Source organism: Ammospiza nelsoni, chromosome 1, assembly GCF_027579445.1.
Source record: "Ammospiza nelsoni isolate bAmmNel1 chromosome 1, bAmmNel1.pri, whole genome shotgun sequence".
NCBI lineage: Eukaryota > Metazoa > Chordata > Aves > Passeriformes > Passerellidae > Ammospiza > Ammospiza nelsoni.
Window position 1 is genome coordinate 78,980,563 of NC_080633.1, and position 25,287 is coordinate 79,005,849.

At 42.7% G+C, this 25,287-nt stretch overlaps 1 protein-coding gene across 1 annotated transcript in view; it reads left to right on the forward strand.

Annotated features, from left to right (window-relative positions):
• The window catches only part of MYO10 (myosin X), a 163,662-nt gene that overhangs the window by 21,532 nt on the left and 116,843 nt on the right, over window positions 1-25,287 (forward strand). Inside the window, exon 2 of the mRNA XM_059468754.1 lies at window positions 13,850-13,948. Coding sequence (XP_059324737.1) covers window positions 13,850-13,948 — 99 coding nt within the window. The remainder of the gene's footprint in view (window positions 1-13,849; window positions 13,949-25,287) is intronic.

The following is a 25,287-nucleotide window of genomic DNA, read 5'->3' on the forward strand; positions in this document are numbered from 1 at the left end:
TGTCATAATGACTCTGCTGGCTTCCCCTGTAGACATTTCATTTTCTAGTTGCACAAGTGCAGAAGATTCTAAACAGATACCCTAATGAGGGTAGCATTACTGCAAGGAAATGTATCTGGTCAGGGAGAAGTGGAGTAAGCAAAGAAGCAGGATATTGGTTTTCAGAGGGTTGTGACCTTGGGAGGCTGAACATAATGAATGCAGTGTTCCAGGCTGCCTTTTTACCTTGCCTCTGCTGCATACCATTGGTATTCATCAGCAGTGACCGGGCTCTGCAGTGGGGAGCATTGCTAAGCATCAGCTTGTTTCCAAGAAGGTTAAAGTTGATAAAATGCAAAAGTGTTCAAAGTGCATGCAGGAAATGCTGTCTTTTAACTGAACTTCATGTATTTCTAACTTTACTCTCTATACAAACTTTATTGCTAAATCTCCTTTCAATATGGATCCCAAACTCCCTTTTATACTGTTTCACCTTCTGCCTGCATTGCAGTGGTGTGAAAGGCCACTGTGCAGCCTGCTTTGGTGTCATGTGTCCTTTGGGAAAGCAGAGATTAGCCCTGAGTGAGTCTGCTGCTCATACTGTGCAACAGCTGGGAAGGAGACTGGGCTGGCATTAAATTTCTCTTCCACTACTGCCACCTAATTTCCCTTGTCCTGTGTGTTGGCAAAGTGAATTAGGTGTTTGCAACTGCCTGTTGCAATTTATTTTTCTTTAAAAAGTTATGATCACAGGTTTGAGAAGTAACTCATAATCAAAAAAAAAATTTATATATACTGGCACCTTTGTTTTATGGTGAGTAGGTTAGATCTTGTTTGTAAAAAAGCCATTAATTTTGACGTGAATAACAAGTTATTTAGGTTATAGGCTTCTATCCTTTGCAGTTTCACACATTGTCTTCATATTTCAAGAGAAAATTGAAAAACATTGAAAGAAAACAGTGATCAAATCTTATATGTTTTACATCTTTGTTCATAGCTGAGTTCTAAGATTTGTTGGGAGTCTTTTCTGAGTTCCTGACCTGAGGAGGAGGAGAAGGTAATCATTGGAGAAGGAGGGAATGGGAAGAGCTAGCAGTTCTCCTATCTGCTCCAGGTGCAATAGAAGTGCCCACCAAAGTCTTAGGGAGTGTTTCCTCCCAGGAATCCCAAAATATTGATCAGGATATGTAGGATGAAAGAAAAGATTACATAGGAAAGTGGAAGAAAGGACTCTCTGCAGGATTGTAGACAGGTGCAGAGACATTTCAGACAGTCCTCTTAGTATCCTTTTTTTCAAATGCTGGAAATGTGAATTAATTCTAAAGTAAATGGCAGGTGGAATAAACTTTTTCTTTTTTTTCCTGTGTGTGTAGACTTGTGTGTCTCTGCACAGGCGTGCTGGGAGGTCACCCTTCAACTCTTTTTTCCACCACTCTTTCTCTTCTAAAAATAGAGGAAAATATATTTAAACAGTGTTACCCAGATTACTCTTTTACTTAGGTGCTTAGTTCTGTTCTGTTGACTAAAGCTCCCATAACTCTCCAGCAAAGAATCTTTTCCTTTCCTGTGTAGAAGTACAATACCCATTAGCTATTGTGTTATGAATGCTTTCGTACACTGCTGGGATTTAATTAAAGCACTGTTGCCTGCTTGCTTTTGTTTTTTAAGATGTGCATTCATTGCTGCATGCCAGGCAGTGAGCTTCAGAAAGTCAGAGGGCAAAAGCATCAGATATTACGCACCATAAGAAGTGCAGGTGTCCTTCTGAGTTACAGAACCTTTCCCACAGAGAGGCTGGTCACAGTGTTGTGTGTGAGGAGCCAGGCTGAGCTCAGGCAGTGCTCAGCCAGCCCAGCAATGCCCCTCTGCATCCCCCAGCTCCCCGTAAGCACACGGTGTGCTTGCCAGCCTTTCTGCCTCAGGTGCATGGGAATGAGCCAGTGCTCTGCCCTCTAATGATAAAGTGTGCCATTACCTTCTGCTTAATTGGTTGTGTTTTCATCAGGTGATCTCCACACAGGCTGTTTGGAGTTGCTCAGTGATTATTGTGGTTTGCAGTGTACAAATTAGTGTGGGAAGTTGCTAATATTAGCCTTCCAACTTGGACTTTAGTGGCAGTGTCGGCTCTTTCAATGTTCATCCAAATTGCAAAAGGCAAGGAGGGAGAGCATGGAAGGACACTGTGTTGCCTGCCATTTGCTGGGACACCCATGGTGTGGCGAAGGTGTCATCCCATTTTCCAAACCTGCTTCTAGAAGCCAGGCAGCACAGGTGGGCTTCAGACATGGAAGGAGTATAATTCCCATCCTACTTGCCACCTCAATAAAAATCCATACTGGATTTTTAGTATTTTTTTTTTAATTTATTTTTTAAGGATGACTAGGTCCTGGGAATGTACTACTGATTCCCGACCACCTCAAGTTGTTTTATAACCCATGCTGGACCCATTCTGAATGATGCTGAAAGCCTGATAACATCTGCCCAAGCTTTCCAAATGCGCCTCAGTGCTGCTGCTCCCCACTTGCTGCAGGCCAGAAATCCACTTTTTTCTGGCTGGGTGTAGACATGATGTGTTTAACCTTCAGCAGGCTTCCCTGGGCTCCCACTCCTGCCTTTGAGCTGTGCTGTGCTGCCTTGTGCCCACCCTGAGGGACCACAGGTGTGTGGGGCAGGCTGCTGGGCTGTCCAAGTGTCTCGCCTCTCGGAGCTGGTGCTGTGAAGGGGTGCTTGTCCCAAATCCTGGATGTTGGCCCTGAGTTTTAGCAGAGCATACAAACAGGATGGGGCAGGGGCTGCTGGTGGGAGCTGCTCTGGGAGTCACTGTGGCTTCTGGAGTGGAGCAGCCCAAACCTCTCAAGTGCTTGTGGTCAAAGTGTAGCTGGGATTTGTTCCTCAGTGAGGGATCAGACTACTCAGATCGGCTTCAGAAAGACAAGGCTGAAATGCACGTGCTGTACAGGTGCAACAGCACATCCTAATTGACCAACTGTTTTTCATGTTTCTTCTTATTCCATAGATGTTTTACCTATATACAGGGTCCTACGGACATCTGAAAGACATCACAGGTGGGCAAAGTTTGCAAAGAGCTCTGGTATTTGTAGGGCAAACCCCATATAGCTTGCCAAAATTTGATTTTAAAAACAGGAAACAAAGAAAAATCCAAACCAACCAAACAAACAAAAAAGCACAACCCCCACCCACCCAAACCAACCAAAAACCTCCAAACAAACAAAAACAAACAAAAAACCCACCCCAAACCCCCCCAAAACCACCCAAACTGAAGCATGAGCTAGCCAAGTAAAAAAATAATTCAGTGTAAAGTGAATTACAGGAGAGAGATCTGTAGTGATCATTTTGTGAGAGCAAAGCTGCCAAGTGAAATGAAGCATACTAAATCGTCAATTGTAAATTCAATGTGAGGGGATCAATGCAACTTAACAAAAGAACTTATGACCTGACATTTATAATTCTCCTATTTTCAATAATCAGTGTTTCTATTAATAAAAGAATGAAAGAACTGTGGTCCATTATTCTCTTTTCTCACTCCTTTTCACACTTACTTTCTAAGCCTGGGAATGAAGTCTTGCTAAGTCTTATGGTACCAAAGTGAGACCCGTGTCTCTACAAAATCCTGAGTTCTAATTTCAAGGAAATATAGAGCTTGGAAGAAGAGAGGGGGGAAAATAACCCAAAATACTTACAAAGAATGTGGGCTGGGTGGGTCAGTTTGTTTTTGTCTTATGATTCTGATCTTATAGCTGTTTTTTTGCAACAATTGAGTCTGGAACTACTTTCCTTGCTTGCCCATCCCTACTTCAATGCATGAAAGTTGTTCATGTGTAAACTGATATTTTTGAGTTACAGGGAGACATAAACAAAATACAAAAATCCCTCTGATGTTTTCAGACCTGTAAAAGGATCATGAAAACTGACAATATGGAATATAAAACTAAAGTGGAACCTTCTGTGCTTCGATGCCAGTAAATTGAAAGTTGAAAGAGGTAGTATTATTCTTGGGAATCATTTCTAGGTATGCTTGTTACCTTGCACAGTCTGCTGTTTAATATGGATTAGATTTTTCACACCAGAATCCCACTTGATACCCTGATAAAGATATGATTTCCTGGGATTGCCTACTTCTTTGGCATGCGAAGGAAAAAAAAGAAAAAGGCAACGCTGAGCTTCCTAGAAGCCAGGAATAGTCCTTACCTTGATAAAAGCAATTTCTCCTGTTTGCTTTTAGATGCAACACTGGCGTTGTGTCAGTGATGCTTCTTGATGCAAGAAGGCTTTGACTAATACTTCCAGAATAAAAACAGATAGCTGACAAAGACTGTTCAAAGGTAGAAGATGTATATTGATCAGAAATTTCATCTGCTTTGCAAATCCAAATTAGGCTGAATCGTTATACTGCCCCTCTAGACAAGGCATATGCATGCTTGTGTAGCACAATTAGCATCCATAGAAAAACTAGCACTACTATGTAGTTGTTTCATACTGGATTATCTTCAAAAATTTCCGTATCCAGGGACATAGGGATCAGTTTTAAGAAATGAACAATGCTTGACTAATAAACCTAATGAAAAGTCTAGTGTCTCATGAAAATAAATGGTAAGTGCTTCTCTTCAGAACAAATGTGCCCAAATGAATGGTTTTTTCTTTTTCCACTTAATTATCTTTGAAGTACTCAATTAAGATGTTCCTCCTCAACAAAATGTTTTGAAATGAGACTGAACATGTACAGTTGCAAGCAGAAGTTCGTATTTTGGAAACAAGAGTCTCCTTGGGCTTTACAGACAGTGAGAAACATCTCTCAAGCTCAGTCTCAAACTAAACCTTGATTCGGAATGGTTGGTCTCTCCCATGCCATGTGGCTGGAGCTCGTGAGTTGGTTTGCCTGGCTTTGCTTTGTGTCCAGACAGGAGAGGCAAGAGGAAGGTGAAAAAATTGCTTGGGTGTTTTGCAAAACTTGTGAAAAGTGGTTTAGAGACCATTAGCCACCTGTGCAGATGACTTTTGAGTCTTTAAGGGCAAGGTTCTGAAGAAGGGCAAAGCTGTGTGACCGAGCTCCAGCAAAGGAGGTAATGAAGAAATTTCTACCATTGCTTTGCCTCGTTGGTCTTTGAAACCTGAGTCCCTAGGGAACAGCTTAAGCAAGGAATGAGAGGAGAGTGCTAGCATGATTTCTTACATGTGTGGATTTAAAAATCCTCCCCCTTGATGTGTGTTTATAAGCATGTCATGTAGCGTAAGCAAAACATTGCCAAGCTGGCAGCTTTTGGACCGGAGACTGCCAGGCCCAAACAGGCATGGTGGATGAGCTACAGGCATTTTGGCAGGCTGTTCTCGTTTTCCCTGAGTCACTGGTTGAGCTGAAGAGCAGTGTAAGAGCTGGCTAGATGATGTGGCAAAGAGTATGCGAGCAGAATCTAGTGGTGATTGAAATTGGACAGTCGTGCTGGGACAACTGCTGCTGCTGGCTGCATTGCTGTAAGCTTTGGTGACCGATTCTTAATGGAGTCTCTCTTCCCCTGCTGCTTTCTTGTGCACTGTCCTTCCTTGATTCTTCATTCCTTAAAATACCTGTTGGAAATTTTGTGTTTGGCTTTGTTGTTAGGGTTTTTTTGTTGCTGTTGTTTTGTTCGTGTGTTTTCGCATTTGTGGTCGTGACTGCTATTAATTAGAAAATGAGTTTCTGAGGAAAATATGAGTGCTTGACAGAACCGTGCCATCATCAAAGACAGAACTGCAGCTCATATTGAATTCTGTGGATGTGGAGTTAGGACTTGTTTGATTCTCAGGATAAATTTTAAGGGGATTTTTGAGTGTGTTATATATTCCTCTTCAAGGACTGAAATAAGGGGAGAGAATTACATGCTACTTTTAAGATGACCATGAGTACACCATGATGTCTGTCACTTGCCTGGCCATTGCTACCCCCTGCCCCAATGTAGACCAGGAGAGAAAGATGTGCAGTGGCCCTAAGCTCCTTTGCCCATGTGCGCCCTACATCTCGCTGCTGTCATCAGTAGCCGTCTACTTCTCTTTCTCCTCACCCATGCGTTTTCTTTTTGGATTACTTATCTTCCTTACTGGGTTTTAACAGATCAAAATCTTGCCTTCTCATTCCAAGCAAAGGTAGAGGGGTGAGAGTGGTGGAGGCAGTGCCATAAGCCAGGCTAGTCTGTGATACCCGATGAGGATGAAGTAAAGTGGGACTTGAAACTGTAGATCCAGCAGATAGAGAAAAGTTGCTGTATGTGTTTCCCTGCTTTGTTTCTGCAGTTCTGTTCGTGGTCAGTTGCCAGGTAGTACTTGGAGCAATGCCTTTTAATTTCAGAATTAACCAGTAATGCCATTGTCTTGATTGCACAGAAATTGTTATTTCTTTACCTTACATTTGCAGTCATGAGAACAGGCTGTTGTCTGCTAGCAGCCTGTCTAACTTGACCACAGTCGGTTATGGCAGTAGGCTTTCCAAACTCCTGCCCTGTCGTGGTTTTGCAGCCATGATGCTGGGGTATGGGTTAGGCAGTCTTCAGAGTGAAAAAAAGTATTTTGCAAAACTTGTCAAAGCAAGTTTGCTGAATCTCTCGTGAAAGTCATAACTCAGACTGTGCCAATACCAGTAACTCTTCAAAAAGACTCGATGGTGTCTTCTTGCTGAGTTTGCTTTTGAGTGCATGATAAAGTTGCTGCTTCCTAGCCATGCAGAAATCTGTTGTCCTCAAGAGCTGACAACCACATCTTCAGAAGCTCTAGCAGAGAAGTGCAGTTGCTTTTTGATGGAGTTGTCTTTGGCTTTTGAGTGAGGTCTATTAGTGATGGATGTCTTCACACTCAACAGCAGAAGATGAGGAGAAATATGCCTGTCCACCTGCATATGTTGAGAGTAATGTCTGTGTGCTGTTTGTGTTGGGCATAATTGAAAGATAAAAATTCTTGTGCAGTTATTTGTTGGGTTTTTTAGAATTTATGTAGAAAATACTTTATTATATGAAGCAGTGGTCTTGTAAGAAGTGCTGGTGCCTTCAAAGGGCTGAGGAGGGTACAAATTTATTCCCTTTCAAGTCAGTAATAATATATGTTTTAATCCAGTTTCTTGTTTTTAAAGTAGTATACCATCACTAGCACTGTGCTGTCTCCAGTTACTGAAACAGGAGGAGATGGAGGCTGTTGAAGGTTAATCAGCAGCTGTTGTGCAGACCTCAGGAGCAGGAGAGCTGGTGCTTTGATCTGATGTGGGGGATTGACAGACAACAGAAATATCTCATTTTCAAGGGCATTTTGCTCTGCAGGAAACTAACTCCCCTGAACTGGCCTTCTATCCCATGGAAACATCTTCATGGCTTTGTTCTGCTTTAAAACAGGAAAGAAAATAGTATTATGTAAGAGACAGAACTCAATTTATTGAGAGGAAGGTGTTAGTATTTTACTCTCCTGAGTGTTTTCTGAGGAAATTGTGAATACTACTGTAAGGGTTTGAAAAGTAATTTTACCCCATTAAGCTGGATTAAGTATATGCCTTGATTTATGTAGATAATCAGTTCATGAAGATGAGTTTAAGGAATTGAAATTTAGATTGCATTTTCAAATAAACTTCAAATAATAAATAAAGTTGTGCTTTCTCTCACTGTACAGAGTTCAGCTAGTCCTTCTCTGTAGCTCTGCCTATCCCTTTCCATCCTACCATCTCTGAATAAATACTGCTGACCCCTGACTGTTGGCAGAGAGGGGTAGCCTGTTTGTGGTACTGTCTTGGTGCAATTTCTGGAGTATTCATTGAATTCCCATTTGTACATTGTGTGACAGTAGCAGCCACAGACCTCTATAGTAGGTCCCACATTCAGCCACCACTGATGACCAGCTCTTCTGGAAGCCTTTTGTTGATGGAAAGCAGCACCAGGGAAGCCGAGCAGTGCAAAGGAGGGCATCTAGACCAACATTCTGAATTAAAGAGCAATACATCAGACAAATGGCCATTACTGCTTGTTTCCCTGGACTTAGATATGGAAGAACAGGTCTGGTTTTCTGCTCAAGAGGCTGAATGGTTCATATGTGAATTGAATTCAGTGAGGGATATTGAGCTTCCAGTGAACTTTCCATTGAGTAGTCTGGCCAGGCACTTAATATGGTTTTGGGTACCTAAATCTAAGTGTTTTCAGTCGCCAAAGCCAACAGGGAAGGGTGAGTTTTCGGCGCAATAACTGACTATTAATATAAAATCAGCAAAGTTGTGGTCTTTTCCTTGATGACTTCTTTCTTTTCGTGGCCCCTCCCTAATTGTCGTCAGTTTGTGACTTAGGAAAGAGAAGGAATGAAGATAAATGTGGTTTTAGTTATCTTTTGCATTGAAAAGCTATGTCCTGCTTGACCCAGTTAATAACATCTCTTCCTGTCTCAGACTTTGTATTTGGAGCCAAGCTACTGAGGTGCATAAACAAAAAGTTCTCTAAATACATATTGACTATTGTTCCTTTCACTTTGCCAAGCCTCAGTAGTGACGTGCTTTTTGAATGCAGATGCAGCATAACCTACATTCATAGCTCTTCATTTAAAGCAATTTTAATGGTTTTGAAACAACTGCATTGATGTATTGACTAGATTTCAGTCATTATAAGGTGTGAGTTTGCACTAAGAACACAGTTGTTATATAGTATCTGCTTTTTCATATGTAGACATATATACAATATATGTGTATATAAAATGTAATTAATGTGCAGTTATTTTATGCAGCATACAGCATGGGTACATATAAAATCTAACTTGTTAATTAGAGTTTGGCAATGAATGCTCCACCATTTTACTTAACTGCGATAAAGTTCTTTATTAAGTTTGTTATTTTCAGCATATATATCCAACAGAAAGTAAAAAAAGAATGGATTTTTGTCATCTCCAAACAAAACAAGAGGTAGTGTTTGCATTTTCAGCATCAAAATCTGTGAGGTAGAAGGCCCAGGACTTCTCCAGGTGGTCTTGCAGCTGTGAGATCTGCAAAGCTATTTCCTTTCAGTTCTGCAGTCAGGAGAAATTTATTTGCTACGGAAATGATGGCATACAGCTGTTCTTCTGCAAGCACTATTCCAAGTATTTTTACAACCTTACTTCATGGAAATAAAAAACACTGGGCTGTAGTTGGTGCTCCGTGGCTTTCTATGCCCTGTGACCACAGAAGGCTGGCTGTGAGGGAGCTCTGGAGTAACCCAAGGCACCAGGCTTATCCCTGAAAAAGAGGTTGAGATCAATGTAGCCACCATGTGCATTGAGAAGATTCCTTCCTCAGGTGGGTCCTGTATGCCAAGTCTTGTCCATAAATTAAGCCCTGGTGAAGATTTTGTCAGCAGTGCATGGCTAATGCACTGCAGAGGGATGGCAGCTGGATCAATGTCTGTAGCTTGTGTAGTTGGCAAGGTATCTCTTGCCAAGGCCTTTTTGTTTTGCCCCACCTATAGGAGAAGGCCCACGGACAGACACTCCATTGTAGAGCTACCTTGCCAGGGAACGTGTTGTATTTGCATTCCAGATGCCTCTGGCTTTGTGACTTGCATTGTTCCTGCCTCCTTTGAATAGCAGCTATTGACCCCTAACAATGTATATTTGTTTAAATCAACCCCTGTCCCTGCTTTAAAAAGCTTATTATAGCACCAGCCCAGCCAAGTGAAGGCTTCTGTGCAGGCCCCTTCTTTTTCCCTTCACAGCCAGAAAAGATATTTTGCAGCATTAATTATTTAATTTCAAGATGGAAAACATTCTCCTCGTTCTGAGAGGCTATTTTGAATGCTGAGGTTTTGGCAAATTTTGTTGCGGCTTAATGTTTACAAGCTTTTCATTGCTCTTGAAAGCATAAACTTCACATTACTTGAGCTTCTGAGATGCTGGCAAATAATAAACCAGTGGAATAACAGGGGTTTGGTTGTCCTGAAACACTTGAGGAACTTGACTGCATTTTGGCAGATAGGTTTTTTTGCTCTTTATGTGTGCATTTAGGTGCACTGAGCTCACGTAGAAGGAGACGGTGGAGACTGACCTTTAGTGCCCAGCAGCAGGCTGGCAAAAGTATTTCTGGGGAGGGAGGTGGGGATGGTGTGTGTAGGCTGGCACCAAATTCTCTTTGCTGCTTAGGGTGACAGTAGTACATGCATCTGCTCTTCAAGCTGTCTGGTCTCCAGAGCCTGATGGTGACAGTAGACATTAAATCCCTTGCAATTTGTGTTTGCTGTGGAAAGCTTTGTTGTGCCTTGCTGGGAAAGCTTTGCTGTGCCTTGCTCCTGTGGGGTTATTAGGTCAAGGCAAAAAAGACCAGTGAAATAAAAATTTTCTGAGAGCTAGACAACCTTGTAGTCCTCTCATTTTATGCCATAATAGTCCCACTGGTAACAAAGAAACATTCAGATGTGAAACAGTGATTGTCTGACTGGGATGGCTTAATGAGCTGAGGATTCTTTCTTCTGGTGTCCTGTGTTAAGTCAGGAGTATCTCATGAGGTTTCTATAGACACTACTGTTGGACATGTTAGTAAAGTGTTGCCTGTAAGTTGATGGAGGTGATCCTACCCCTCTTCCCAGCCCTGGTGAGATGTGAGCTGGAGTGCTGTGTCTGGCTGTGTGCTCCCCACTGCAGGAGGGACAAGGATAGGGTTTAACAGAGGACCAGAAAGGTCATGAGGGGTCTCTCTCCTAGAACTACAAGCTGAGAGAGCTAGAATTCTTAAGCCTGGATAAGGCTCAGGGGGAATCTCACCAGTGTATGTAAATACACTGGAGGGAAGATAAAAGAGGAGGGAGCCAGGCTCTTCTTGGTGATGCTCAGAGGTTCAGAGGCAGTGGGCACAGACTGAAACACAGGAGGCTCACCCTGAACATTAGGAAACACTTTCTACTGTGGGAGTGACTGAGTGCTTTCACAGCCAGTCTTACCAGCTCCTGCTGAGCCCCTGGGCTAGAGCCTCACCTCTCTGTCCCTGTCAATTTCAGCCTTCTGTGATGCACAGATGAAGTGAGGTGGCCGAGGACATGCAGGAATCCCAGGCAAAGCTCAGCTCACCTTGCTTTCACTGTATGGCATGGTGTAGCATGGGTGCATCATCACATCATCAGTCTTGCTGTGCACTCTTGCTTGTGGGTTTCCTTGGGTCTGGATTAAGGCACTTGAGATAGTGGTTCATGTTCAGACTCAGGTGTTTTTATTTCTTATCAGTTAAACAGTCTCACTACTGTGAGTTTGGCAGCATTTCATTAGAAGGCACAAAATGGCTAACAATCTCTTTTTACAAGGTCTTTTATGACTAAACTATCCAATTAAGAACTGACACCTAGATTATTTCCCCTTTTAACCCAATAACTGCTCCCACAGAGCCTGCAATGTGGACTTCTCTGCCCAATTACAAAATGCCACCCAAACCCACGAAGAAGAAGGAAGAAGAAGCAGGAAGAAGAAACCCAGGATGACACCCTGTGCCCTCCATCTTGCTTCCATCCACAACATACTAAAAATCTCAAAACCTAATTTCTCACCAATTGATACACCTACACTACTCTATATAATCTGTTCCACACTTTTGTGGATTCTACTCTATCTTGAAGTCTAGGAAACGTTCTCCATGAATGAGGGTCAAAGTCAGTGCTCCCCTGGGGGTCAGGACACCCCAGAGCAGACAGAGTAATATTCCCTGTGCCCTGGGTTTCCACACATGGTTATGGATTTTAGACCAATTCCACGGTGAATTAAGTGGGTTCTGCATCACCCAGCCCCACAGGGCAGCTGCAAGCCTCAGGTTTTCACTCTCAGGCACTCTTGGGGGCAGTGAGCTGATGGCAGCACCTGCATTAATGTGAAAAAACCGCCCGGTCTCTACATGGTGGTTGTGGTAGATATTCCTTAGTACCAAATATGCAGCCTTCACTTTATCATTGCTCCTCTGTCTGTACCTGAGGGATACAGGACATTTCTGTTTGCTGGCTCTGGTGCAGAGGTAGCAGAGGAAGTCCAAGAGCAAAGCTCTCACATCAGCCTTCCTTCCTCTGGGAAGTGCAGGGTGAGAGGTACCCTTGAACCAGTCAGCATGGGGATGTTTGTGGTGTTCAAGAGAATAAAAACAGAGCAGTGCCCTTGGATTTTTGAGGACCAGAGTCTGATGTAGACCCAGGAAAGTGGGTGGAAGTGTTCAATCTACTGTTACTGGATTTTGAATTTAATGTTCAAATCTTATCTATTGCTTTTACCACTTCTGGAGAGGTGTATCCCCACTGTTTCCCGGTCTCCTGCTCCTCCCACTCACCTCAGGAGCTGGTGCTCTCCTTTCCGCTTCCATCTGCCCTAACCCTGCACTTTTGAGTTTATGAACATTGCATGTGAACTGCTTCAGAATTGCTGTATGCCTAGAAACCATCTCACTTGAGGTTTTGGAAGTAAAAGGGCAAATGCTCCACAGGTGTTTGCAGCCTTGAAAATGGAAAGCAGTTTGTGAAAAGATGCAGGGGCAAAAAATAGAGGGATGCTTTTTGCTTGATCTTCTGTGTCCAGGTGAGCTCTTTCCATTTAGGGGTACCAAACAGCGAGAGTTGTAAAATTCTCCATGAGTACTGTTTTGTCTCAGTGCTGCTATTGTCCCATCATAGAAAGAAGAATAACATTTATTCAACATTATCTAAAAGCATATGTAACTTGTAATGTGGCTGAAGTCCATGGTAAGCTCATGAGCCACTCATCCTAAATAGGTAGCAGAATAAAAATCTGTATTTGTCTCGATTATTAATCAGGACTGCACCCCATCCACCTTAAACAGACTTTATGTCTGGTTTCTCTGTGTGACAATTCAGGCAAGGACAACCTTTGGATTCTAGCATGCAAAATTATTTTAATTGTTTTTTTTCTATGACTGTACACCCAAACCTTATGATTATCAGGGTATATCCTAGCACTTTCCTATCACTCCTTTACTTTTCCTTTAGCAGGATATTTGACTGTTCTGGTGAAAAAAATCTCTGTTCTCTGAAAGCCACTAAAATACTGTTGCCCTGATATGGAGCCAGATGTTTGAAGAGAATGGGAGTGTAGTTTTGGTTGGAAGTCAGGCCATGGGTCACTGCTGCTGAGTGTTTTCATGCCAGCTAAAGTCTTCTCCTACGCAGGACAACTCGCGTGGCTGTTGCTCATGGGATGGCTTTTGCTGCAGCTGCAGCATCAGCTGTGGTCCTCCTCCCTTGTTCTCAGTGCTAGCTATTTCTGTTTTCTTCATGCTGCATCTGCACCACGAGCCAGGTAGATGGAACATTAAGCTCTACCTGCTCTACTAGGCTGACTTGTCTCACTGACAGTGTCTCCAATGCCTTCATAGCAAATATCAGTTCTTTGCAACCTTGCTTGCTACTAGTTGGTCTTTTTTTAATCTTCTGCATTGTTGTGCAGCGAAGAGAGGAGAACCATATAAAGGGAAGTAGTTTAGAAAAAAGGTGAAAAAAGTGCTGGGAGTGTCTGACTGAGGTTGAAAATAAACAGGTAGGGAGCCAACTGGCTTTGGGGCGGGTCTTCTAAACTGTGTGTAAATTCAAACACTGTTCTGTAATTTTACATGTGCTAGCATGAGGCACATGACTCAGAGAATCAGAGGATTGGCTCCAGCTGCTCCTGCCGGCATTCAGGAACTTGTGAAAAAAAAAGGCACTTCAGTGTAGTTCTCCTGTGTTTACTGATCAAGCAGAAATCAACAAATACTTGCTAAGAGATTATTTTATTTTCTTTCACTTGCTTATTTGGATTTCTCTTTCTCTCATATTGCTTGAGAAGTATTTCCAGAGAAAAATAGTGAGTAGAGTTATTTCTTCAGTTTTTCTGTTATGTCATCTATAATTCTGTTTTGTTTTTATTGCAGGGGTCTCGGGTCTGGCTGCGAGAAAATAATCAGCATTATCCCAGCACTGTTCATTCCTGTGCAGAAGGAGTTGTTGTATTCAGGACAGACTATGGTCAGGTATGGACCTTGCTCCTCTATGTTTTGTCTTTCTCATAAGTCTGTAAAAAATAAGCTTTCACAGAATCGCAGAATAGGTCGGGTTGGAAAGGACCACAGTGGTCATCTGGTCCAACCTCCCTGCTCAAGCAGGGTCATCCTAGAGCACATGGCATAGGATTGTGTCCAGGTGGTTCTTTAATATCTCTGGACAATCTGTCCCAGGGCTTGGTCACCCTTTACATGCAGCAAAGCAGTTTTTACTTGTGTTTAGGTGGAACTTCCTGTGCATCAGTTTCTGCTGGTGGCTTATTTTCCTGTTGTTTGGCACCACTGAGCAGAGCCTAGCTCCATCCTCTTGGCATCCTCCCTTCATATATTTATACAGATTAATGAGGTCATTTCATAGTTGCCTCTTCTTGAGGTTGAATAGGCCCAGCTTCCTCAGCCTTTCTTAAGGCTGTGAATAAAAGAGATTCTCTAGACTCTTTACCAAGAGGTCTCAGCTGGACCTGCTCCAGAAGCTCCATGTCTCTTGTACTGTGGACTCCAGAACTGCACACAGTGCTCCAGATGTGGCCTCACCAGGGCTGAGCAGAGGGGCAGGATCACCTCCCTTGACCTGCTGGCGGTGCTCTTCCTAATGCATCCCAGGATACCATTGGCCTTCTTGGCCACAGGGACACAGTGTTCGCTCATGGACAATTTGTTGTCCATCAGGGTCCCCAGATTATTCTGTGCAGGACCCTGCACTTGCCTTTGTTGAATTTCAGGAGGTTCTTCTCTGCCCAGCTCTCCGACGTGTCCAGGTCCCTCTGAAAGGCTGCATAACCTCAAGTATCGACCTCTCCTCTCAGCTTTGTGTCAGCAGTGAACTTGATGAGAAGGGACTCTATTCCCTCATCCAAGCCACTGATGGACAAATTAAATAACTCCGGGCCCAGTATAGAACCCTGGGGGACACCATGTGACAGACCTCCAACCAGACTGTGTACCACTGACCACAACCTTCTAGGATCTGCCGCTTAGCCAGTTCTGAATCCATTCTGCTGTCCACTCATCCAACATAACACTTATTGAGTTTGCCATGAGGATTTAGTGAGAGACAACGTCAAAAACCTTGCTGATGTCAAGGTAGAAAATATCCACTGTGCTCCCTGCATCCATCCAGGTAGTTTCAGCACAGAAGGCAATCAGGCATGAGTTACTTTTAGTGAACCCATGCTGACTACTCCTGATCACCTTCTTGTCTCTTTTTTGGGTTGAGATGGCCTACAGAGTGAGGCACTCCATCACCTTTCCAGGGATTGAGGTGAGGCTGCCTGGCTGGTAGTCTCCTGTGTCCTTCTTCTTGCTCCTTTTGAAGACTGGGGTGATTTCCAGGAACCTCCTGGCTTGTTTGCAGATGTCAGGGTAGGTAAAGCCCCCCTGCCATGTGACTTTGAGGCTGCTGTAATTGCCTAGAACGACTCACCTACCTCCTCCTCCTGGTCAGGCAGCCTGGAGCAAACACCCAGAGTGTCTGTCAGCCTTACTCATCTGCCCTTTTATCCTGACCCATAAGCTCCTGACTGGCTCATCATCCACCCTGAGACAGAGCTTAATACATTCCAAGTGCTGCCTCACCAAGAGGGCGACTCCAGCACCGTGCTTTCCTGCTCTGTCTCTCCCAAACAGTGTGTAGCCCTTTGTGTCAACATTCCACTGTGGGAAGTACCCCACTACATCTCCATAATCACAATAAGATTGAAGTCTCACTGACAAAGATGAGTCACATGTATGCCAGCCTGGCACTGTACAGGCCATTCTGTTGTCAAAACCCTCAGAGTTATGGTGGTGATACCAGCTGTGCATTTTCTCCTTGTGTGGAGGGCATAGTGGGAAGCTAAAAGGTTTGTGAATAAAATATTAATTTTGCACGACCTGAATGTGCAACTTGGTTTTAATAGTTCTTTCTGTTGCCTCCCCAGTCAGTTGCTGTGATTGTGTCTGACAAAGCTGAAGTAATGCTGTTAGGTGTGAAAGCCTTGTTCCACATAGGTTGGTGATTATGTAGTTTACTGGAGGAAGGTGGCCTCTCAAAGGCTATATTCCCCTATACTAACAGAAAGTTGGGGCTGGCACATGGCCAAAAAAATAAAAGCATGTCTTTCAGAGACAGGGAACCCTTGCTTTCCTTACATGCCTTTCTCCAGGCAGGAAAGGAACCAGACAGAATTGCAGAGTGGCTTTTGATGGGCAAAATGTAATGTACTCATGATTAAATTGCTGCTATGCTGGCACTGTGGGATGAAAATGATGGAGAAACCACATCAGTGAAGAAGGGAAGAGCTGTGTGAGTCATCTGTCTGGACTTCTCTAAAGGCTTTGACCCAGAACCCCACAACATCCTTCCCTCTAAATTGGAGAGGTAGGGATTGGGTGGACGAGCTCTTTGTGGATGAGGAATTGCTTGGATGGTTGCATCCAGACAGTGGTGAATGGTGACAAGGATGTCCCTTGGAGTTCTGGACTTGGACCAGAGCTGTTTAATGCCTTCATCAACAGCATTGGCAGTGGGATAGAGCACAGCCTCAGCAAGTTTGCAGATGACACCAAGCTGAGTGCTGCAGCTGGCAAGCCTGAATGATGGAATGCCATCCAGAGGGAGCTGGACAAGCCTGAGAAGTGGGCACATACATGTACTTCATGAAGTTCTATGAGGTCAGGTAGAAGGTCCATGCATTTGTATTGGGGCATCCCCTGGTATCCATGCAGGATGATTGAGAACAGCCCTGCCAAGAGGGATTTCAGGGTGCTGGTGGATGAAAAGCTGGGCATGAGCTGGCAGTGTGTTAACAGCCCAGGAAACAAAGTGTATTTTGGGTTGTATCGAAAGCAGCATTGCCAGTAGGTCAGGGGAGGGAATTCTGCCCCTCTACTCCACCCTCATGAGGCCTCACCTGGAGTGCTGTATCCCGCTCTGAGACCCCCTGACTGAAAGGTCATCAACCCGTGGAGCCATGGAGGAAGGCCATGGATCATCAGAGGGATGGAATGCCTCTCTTATGAGGTCAGCCTGAGGAACTTGAGGTTGTTCAGCATGGAGAAGGCTCCAGGGGGACCTTACAGCACCTTCCAGTACCAAAAGGGGGCCTACAAGAAAGCTGGGGACAAACCTTTCAGCAGGGCCTGTTGCAGTAGAACAAGCGGGTAATTTTATAAACTAAAAGAGGGTAGATTTGGATGAGATTAAGGAAGAAATTCTTTATTTAGAGGGTTGTGAGGTGCTGGAACATACTGCCCAGAGAAACTGTGGATACCTGAAAGTTCCAGGTCAGGTTGAATGGGGTTTTGAGCAACAGTCTATTGGAAGGTATTTCCCCTTGCAGCAGGGGGATTGGACTAGATGACCTTTACAGGTCTCTTCCAGTCCAAGGCATTTTATGATTCTGTCATCCTTTTCTCTTGCACCAAGTTATTGATGGCCACGTATTGGTTCTCAGATTTGGCACGTTTCATATTTTGACTTTTTTACTGAAATTTGAAGTCCAGTTAAGTAGAAAGGCTGACCCTGTCTCCTCTGTTGGCTTTTTCAAGCTAAAATAAGAAGGCTCCATCACATTCAAAGCATCACCATTACATTTGAGCTGCAGTGTAGAAAGGCTGTTGTGTGTGTTGTTCCACTAACATCCTCCAGGAAACGTCATTTTAAACACGTCTTTCATCTTAAACACAAGCCTTCTCCAGCTCCTAGTATGAATCACCTGCATGCTTACATGAGAGACTACCTGTAATTTTCACAGGGTTTTATAATTGGATGTGTAGCCATAAAGAGCCTGACTTTTAGAAGTGTTTTGAGCTGAAAAATCCTTATACTTAAGGGAAACACAGATGCACCTGTAAAAGGGACAGCTTGCTTTGGTGCCCTAGAAAAGAATGGCAGAGCTAGTGCTGACATCCACCAGCAGAAAAGTTGCTTGTTTATAGTGTTCTCTCTGTGTGTTTTTTGTGATGTTACTGCCTTTCCACGATGTCCATAATGCGAACTGAAACTTCAGGTAACATGGAAAAAGTCTCAAGTCTTTACCGTGATGCCATCCAATTGATTGCTTAGAAAACCCTGATGTTACAAACATCACCGGGCAAAAAATTGCCTCCTTTATTTGGGTGTGCATGTGTTAAAATCAGGTGGTGCAAAATGGGAAGGATATAGGGATCGGCCTTCAGACCTGTGAGGTGGCATTCCAACTCCTCACAGGTCTGAGCTGGCAGCTGCACAGCCAAAGGCATAGTAGAAATTCACTGCATTTGATAACTTCAGTCATTTTCAGGAGTGGGCTTTGTGTGTAAAATGACTGTGCTAGCTGATATTGGTCATTTATTATCTTTTCTCCCATTGCTTTTCCTGGTGTGCTTTCATCCTGCCCTTGCTGTTTGGTTACCTGTGGGCTGCAGAAGGTTGCAAGCAGATGAAATGGAACTGAGATAATGCTTAACTATTACCTCTGACTGTTTGGCAATCCCTACAATGCTCAATATAACTTGGAAGAACCAGAGAGGGGAAGGAAGGGCTGAGGTTGCAGAAATATGGGGCGATGATGCTTTTTGAAGCATGGTTGGTGTATTGATTCCCACATCATTTTGACAGCTGGAGCTCATGTTCAAGTCTAATGACAAACTGATGAAAACATTGGGACCTTATCAAAGTACAGCATTGTTATTCATCTTCTCTGATTCAGTAGCTTCTACTAGACTTCGCATTTCTCACCTTTCCACTGAGCATTCTGCATGTCTTCCTATGACATGACTGGCAGGGCAGTGGGACTGGGAAGGTCTGTTGTTGGAGCTGGTTTTGGATTTTACTTTCATGAGTCTGGACTTCAGGTCTTTGCCAATGTCAGTTTGCAGAATTATTAAATTTTCATATCACAGTACATTACTTCTTAACTTTTTCTTTCCGTTCTGTTGTGAATTGCAGAAATTAATTTGCCACAAAAATCTGTAGCACCATGCAGTTGTATGCTGAAGGGGTGGTTGTAGGGAATCCTACCCAGTGTGAAGGTAGGATTATATAATGGTATTTTAACAAGCTGCATAGCAATTTCTTGATTATCACACGGTGATATAATTCCTCCTCAAGTGTTCTTGTGTATATTACCTGAGTAATATACAGTTAAACAGTTCATTTTCTAATTATCATTATAGACAACTGTGATACTGTTTCCTGCTGTTGTCATCCATGTGAGATGGTTGTAAAACTAGCTGATTTGATGGTCTATGGGAAATATCCAATACATGAGATATGGTATACTAAAATGGGAATATCACATTGTAAATTTGGATTTCCCTGAGCAAATAGCTATGAAAAATTCATAGCTCTTTATGAAAAGAAGAAAAATGTGGCACTGTATGGGGGTAGATGAAAACCTCATTAAATACAAGGAGGGGAAGAGTATGTCAGGCCTGTGTTTCAGCACCCTGGCCCAAGATAAAGGAGTGGGAGATGAAAGGTGTGACCTCCCTCTTAGCACGCGTTCATGATGCTGGGCTGCAGCTGTCTCTGGAGTAGCTCTCCAAAGCTTCCTGCAGGCTGGCCTTCAGGGAGTCTGCAGTGACTGGAAAAGCTACCATGTGCAGACAATTCATATGGTAAATATATTTCCCTTTATAAGCACAAACCTCATGCTTTCCAGAAGAGAAGATGCTGTACTCAGTTGCTAGCTGGTGGGTGGGTCGGTTGTGTTGTTTGTTTTTCTGTTCCATTAGTGCAGAGAGCTGGTAAAGGGCTCTGTCCTGGATATTTTGGAAACACCAGGTCTATGACTCTACTGTCATTTATTATGATTAATACAGTATATTCATACTTAGTAGGAATATATTATGTCAATGAAGTCTATGAACATTTAGAATTAAAAAAGTAGGTCCTAATCTTTCCATGTGGGTTTAAATAAACATTTGTATATAAAATGACATTACAGTTACTGAGGTTTTTTTTTCATGTTTGAGGATATATTTGCTGCATTTAGTTTTGGGGTTAAACTGATTTCTTCCTTAAAGGTTTTATTTACAGTAAAGCAGACATTTCCTCATTGACTTACTGTATTTTTAATGAAGTTGTGTGAGCTTATAAAGTGCTCAAGTGAATGTTTAAATAAAATCCTAAAAGCCTTGCTGTCATTCTATGCTTTGTTTGAAATTACTTGTGTATATTCATTAATCAATGGTTCCATTGAGAAAAAACCTCTTTCCAGTTTCTATCCTTTTTCTTTTTTTTCTGAATACTGTGAACTTTACTTATTTCAGATCAAAGAGGACTGTATTGTGCTACTGACTTGTACAGACACACGTGAAGCTGTCTGCAGTGGAAGCATAGATAGCAAATACAAAAAGCTTGAGGAGGAGTGAAATCTTTCAGAAGAACTGTGTTGTTTTGCATGGCATTGATTTCAAGAACATTTTTCTAGTTACCTAAATAGGACTCTCTACTCTTTCTTCCGTTTATACATCCAAGTACATATTAAAGTAGTGCCAATAAATATATAGTCAGCACTGTAAATATATGTAAATATATAGTCTGTGGACTAAGGAGTCTTTTTTTTTTAAGTACAATTATTGCTGTTGGTATAAGTAGCACTATGTTTAAGCCTTTGAGAACTGGGGACTTCCAGAACAGCACCTAAGAACACACATTTTTAATAACATCTATTCCCTTGCAAGGGAAGAATTTTATATGTGTAAGACATAACTAATGTGTGTGTGTGGAGGAAATCTTATCTGTACAAACTCATCGAGGGAGAAGTAAAAGTTGAGTCAATTGCTGCAAACTGTTCTCAGTCTGACACTAAAATTTCAGGATACTTAATTGCATACCTACTTAGCTGACTGAGAGAAACTTTTACATCGAATGTTATAAATAGAAACAGCTGACTGATACTATGCAAAAAATGTAGGCTCTTTAAAAACACATGTCATATTTCACCAGTAAAGACTTTGTTAGTTAAACCAGCTTCCAGTGAATTTTCTTCACAAAGAAGTCCTTCACAGCATGGTGTTATGTCAGCAAACAGAGTAGAGCTTGGTATCCTTAGTTTCAAATCAGAGGCACCTGTAAATGGTTTGGGCAGCAACAAAAGTATTTTTTCCTGTGTGTTTAAGTTACTGCAGCTCTTCTGCGGCATTTCTGCATCCCAGGAATTGGAAGGCTACAGATGTTCCTTGTTAAACACAGCTCAAGTATGTTTTCCATGGAGGTTTTCACTTTTTTTTTTTTTAATTTCTGGTTTGAAGGCTGGGAGAGTTTCTCATTGTGACCTCATTCAGAAATTGTAGACCTGGGCTTGGTTTGAGGTTTGGGGTTTGTTCTGTCTGTTTTGGGGGGGAGGGGCCAGGGGGTCCTTTTGTTTGACTTTTGAGTTAACAATAAGATTATGTTGATATTACTGTGTGGTTATATCAGGAGAGCTCATGTTTTCCTCACTTTTGGTTTAAAATTAAAAAGAAATCCCCAAATGCAGGTAATGGCTAAGCATTTCTCATAAGGACTCTTTTCTTTGCCTTGTGTCCTTTCTCACCCTCACTTGGGACTCTCTTGTGCTGGCCTTTGCTGTTGTGAGGAGCCCTTTTAAATAAGAGTCTTCCGTTCATATTCACAGGGCATGAATAACACCACTGAAGTTACTTGGCTTAAGTTACTGAAGTCAGTAGGACTGTTTATCAGTAAATGCTGTGTTTGGCTGCATCCATAGCTGATAGGATCAGGCATCAGAGAAGTAAATCCTTCTGGACAAGGATTTTCTTAGCTAGCGTTGAAAAGCATCATGATTGCTTCTAGCTCTTCCACATGAAGGTCTAAAAATATTTCCTAACAGTGATTTTTTGGGCATTTCCCTGAATTCAATATCTATTACCCTTCAAATGCACATTTACAAGGGAGCATTTTAAAGAAGCCCTTTGTGAGCTCCCTTGTATATACAGGCTCTTAAGAAAATACACAAATGCATGCAGTGGGCTTTGGTCTTGGCTGCTCTTAGCGTTAAATGAATCCATCTCTTTTTGCAAATCTTATTTATGAGGACTTTCATGCTTTTTAATTTAATGGTGCATATGAAGAGTAGTGACTACTGATTCCGGACATTGGGTAGCTCGTGTGTGTTTTGGGCAGCAGATCCCCTGCCTTTGGGGCTCAGGGTCAATGCCAAATTCAGCAGCTTTACAGCAGGAAATCAGATTCCATCTGTCTAAACAGTGTAAAGTTCATTTTATTCTCCAGTCAGTTATATTTGGCTTACTTGTAATAATTCTACTGGTTAGCGTACTTAAAAAATCTTGGTGCTGTGGCTATTAGTATGTTGATTTCTTGAGGGTTTTGGGCCTTTCTTACTGTTGTTGTTTTTAAGGGATATGTGTGGGAGTTTTGGGTTTGGCGGATGGTGTGGGGTTGGGGAGGGCCACAAGTCAGCCAGAGAGCCTTTTAGTACTCAGGATTTATCTTCTGTGGAGAAGTGTTTACATCTTTATGTTGGATGTCAAAGTTCAGCGACTCTCGCTGCAAGCATCTGTTGGCGCGCCTGTAACAGAGCTCGTGACAGATGTGAGCCGGCAGCTTCCTCTGGGAGCATCCGCAGGGAGCCCGGCCTCCCTGCCTTGCACAACTGCACTTGGCTGTCCCCGGGGCCCTTTGGTGGCCCAGCCTGTGGGGCATCTCCTGGCAGGAGCTGCGAGGAGGGGTGGCTGTGCCCTGCTTGCCTGTGCTTGCTCCATCCCCTGCTCTTTGCAGAAAGGTGTCAGGCAAGCGAGCGACGCAGCAGAGGCTGCACGTGCCCTGCAAGCCCACGTGTCCCACAGGGCCACTGAGCCATGCCACCCCAGCCCTCCTGGGAAGCGTTTAATGGAGTGTAACTGCGATGCACAAAAGGCTCCCCGTGCCTGGTAAGGATTTCATGCAACTGCAGCAAACATTTTCCTTAATGGAAATGCTCTTTCTAAACCCCGAGTGTTACTTGTCAGTACTGTGTTTGAGCACTGGTTCAAGTGGAAGCACTCACAAATTGAACAAGTGTTTTGGATTTTTTCCATGTGTGCCATCTTCTTTATAAATACTTGCTAATTGGAAAAATCATTAATTTGGGTCTCTTAAATTCTTCAACATGGAAATATTAAAAAGACATTTAATTATGCTGAAAGGAGCAATATCTGTATCAGAGAATATTTTTCTGCCCCTAATTCATGAGCTAATTCAGGGTGTCATTTTATCCCTTTATATCAAGGGTGGTATTTTTACGTGACTGCCATTCTCTGAATGTTTGTTAAAGTGTAATAGGGAAAGCCTCTTTTTGTGTGTACTTTTCCTTGAACTATGTATCTATTACATAAAAAACTACAGAGCAAGTTATGAATTAATTCTTGGATGTGTTGCACATGTTCTGTCCTTACTTTTTTCCTGTTACTTCCCTTTCTGCCAAAACCACTATCAGTTTGATTGATTTCAGGAAGGGGAAAGTTTTAATCCTGAAGTGAGATATTTTAAAAGAAAGTCTGAATTGAAAAAAAAGCATCTATGCAAAACAAAACAAAAACCTAAAAACCAAACCCCAAAACCCATCCCAACTGCCTGACCAGGGTGATTATATTATCCCCACAGAATGAACTTTCACGCTATCAGTGTGTGGCCAGTTTTGCTCAAAAGTCAGGGAGTTTGCAAGTGAGCAGTCAGGAGATTTCTAATGCACAAATGATGGGGGCAGGAGGGCTGAGCAATGACCATAAATAACTCCCTTAATGTTGGATTTTCAAGGGTTTTGTTCTATGCTGCCTAAACAGAACAGTAGTGTTTGCTCTAGCTATACTGAAATTAATTTGTTTGGCATTAGTGTGGCCGTTGTTAAGTTTTTTCCTACCCATATAAATTAAACCTGTATGAACAAAAGCATTTATCTGTGAGCAGAGTTGTTTTATGCTTTTTACAAGACCTGACTGAAAGCAGTTGGCATCTGAGACGCTGACAAAGAGGTACTTTCTGCCTCCCCTATGGTTTGCTGTGGCCATGTAATGGTTGTGGCTACGTAAACAGTTGAGTTGTCAGTCTTCTTTCTGCAAAGAAAATCCAAACCATCTGTCTTTTTTTTGGTGCCTTTATTATGCTTGTACTAAAGATAGCAAAACTCTTTGTTTTAAGATTAAAGCAGATGTACACAGGCTGCCATATTAATTTCTTTTGCAAGGGAACACAATTCAGCTGTTCACAAAACATGAGAAGGAATTCAGGCAGCATCGTGCCAAAAAACGATGACAACAATGAATCTGTAGCTCCGTGATGAACAAGCTTGTCACTTTGGTTGTTCCCCTGTTCCTAAATTCCCTTGGATGTGAGGCTGGTCTCATTGTTCAGCATTGTTGGTGTTTTTTGGAACATATGGTTTAGGTTAAGAACAATTACATGCGGGGATACTTCGCTCTGCAACAGGGCATTGCTCAGTTTTGCTCTGGTGAGGCTTTGTACCTTACAGTGCAGATAAATGGTGGATGGCCTCTGTGATTTTTACTTGGAGAGATTAGTTGAGCAAAACACAAGTGGCCTAGAGCACCCTACTTTTTATTAAATGGATTTTTAAATTTCATAGTATTTTTTTAAATTAAAAAGTCAAATACTGGATAATTCTGGACAGGATTTTACACAATGATGGCTTCTGAGAAAATGCTAGTGCATGTGTAAGCACCATTTTAAAAAGTTGATAGTTGATAACAGATCAGTGGTGTCCAGAGGTCACCGTCTCTCTCTCCTTTACAGTCAGCCCCCTGGGAGCCACTGTTTGGAAGAGCCATGCCCCATCCCCACCCCACTCCTCCATCAGGAACTGAAGACTGCACTTAGGGGTTTGAGCTGTGAAAAATCTTTTTTTTTTTCATTGCCATTTCAAGTCATTAGGATAATTTTAAACGTGTAGCCATTGGGCAGGTGTGTGGGTTACTGCATTAGGTGTGCTGGTGTCCCAGCCCATGGGCTGGACAGCAGGTATGACGAGGTGGAGTGATGAATCTGTAGGAAAGGAGATTGTGTCTACTGGCAGCTCCTCTGGGGAAAGCTGCAGTGCCTCTGGCTGCATGGTGCTGGTTCTGTAGATGGAAAGCTCATCTGATCTTTGCCCTATCCTGTGGTCACTCAAGCAGTTCCTGAAATCCATGTTACCTCTGTGTACCAGAGAATACAGAAACAAAGGGGAATCTTCTGCAGCTCCAGGTACCCTTCCCTATACAAGCTGACTTTAAGCAAACTAAATCTGAACAGCCAGACTGGTATTTCAATGCCAGATCACTTTCAAAGCTTGATGTTTGAAATGCTGTTTGAAAGATGAGGTACTTCTTGCAGAGCTTCAGGTTCT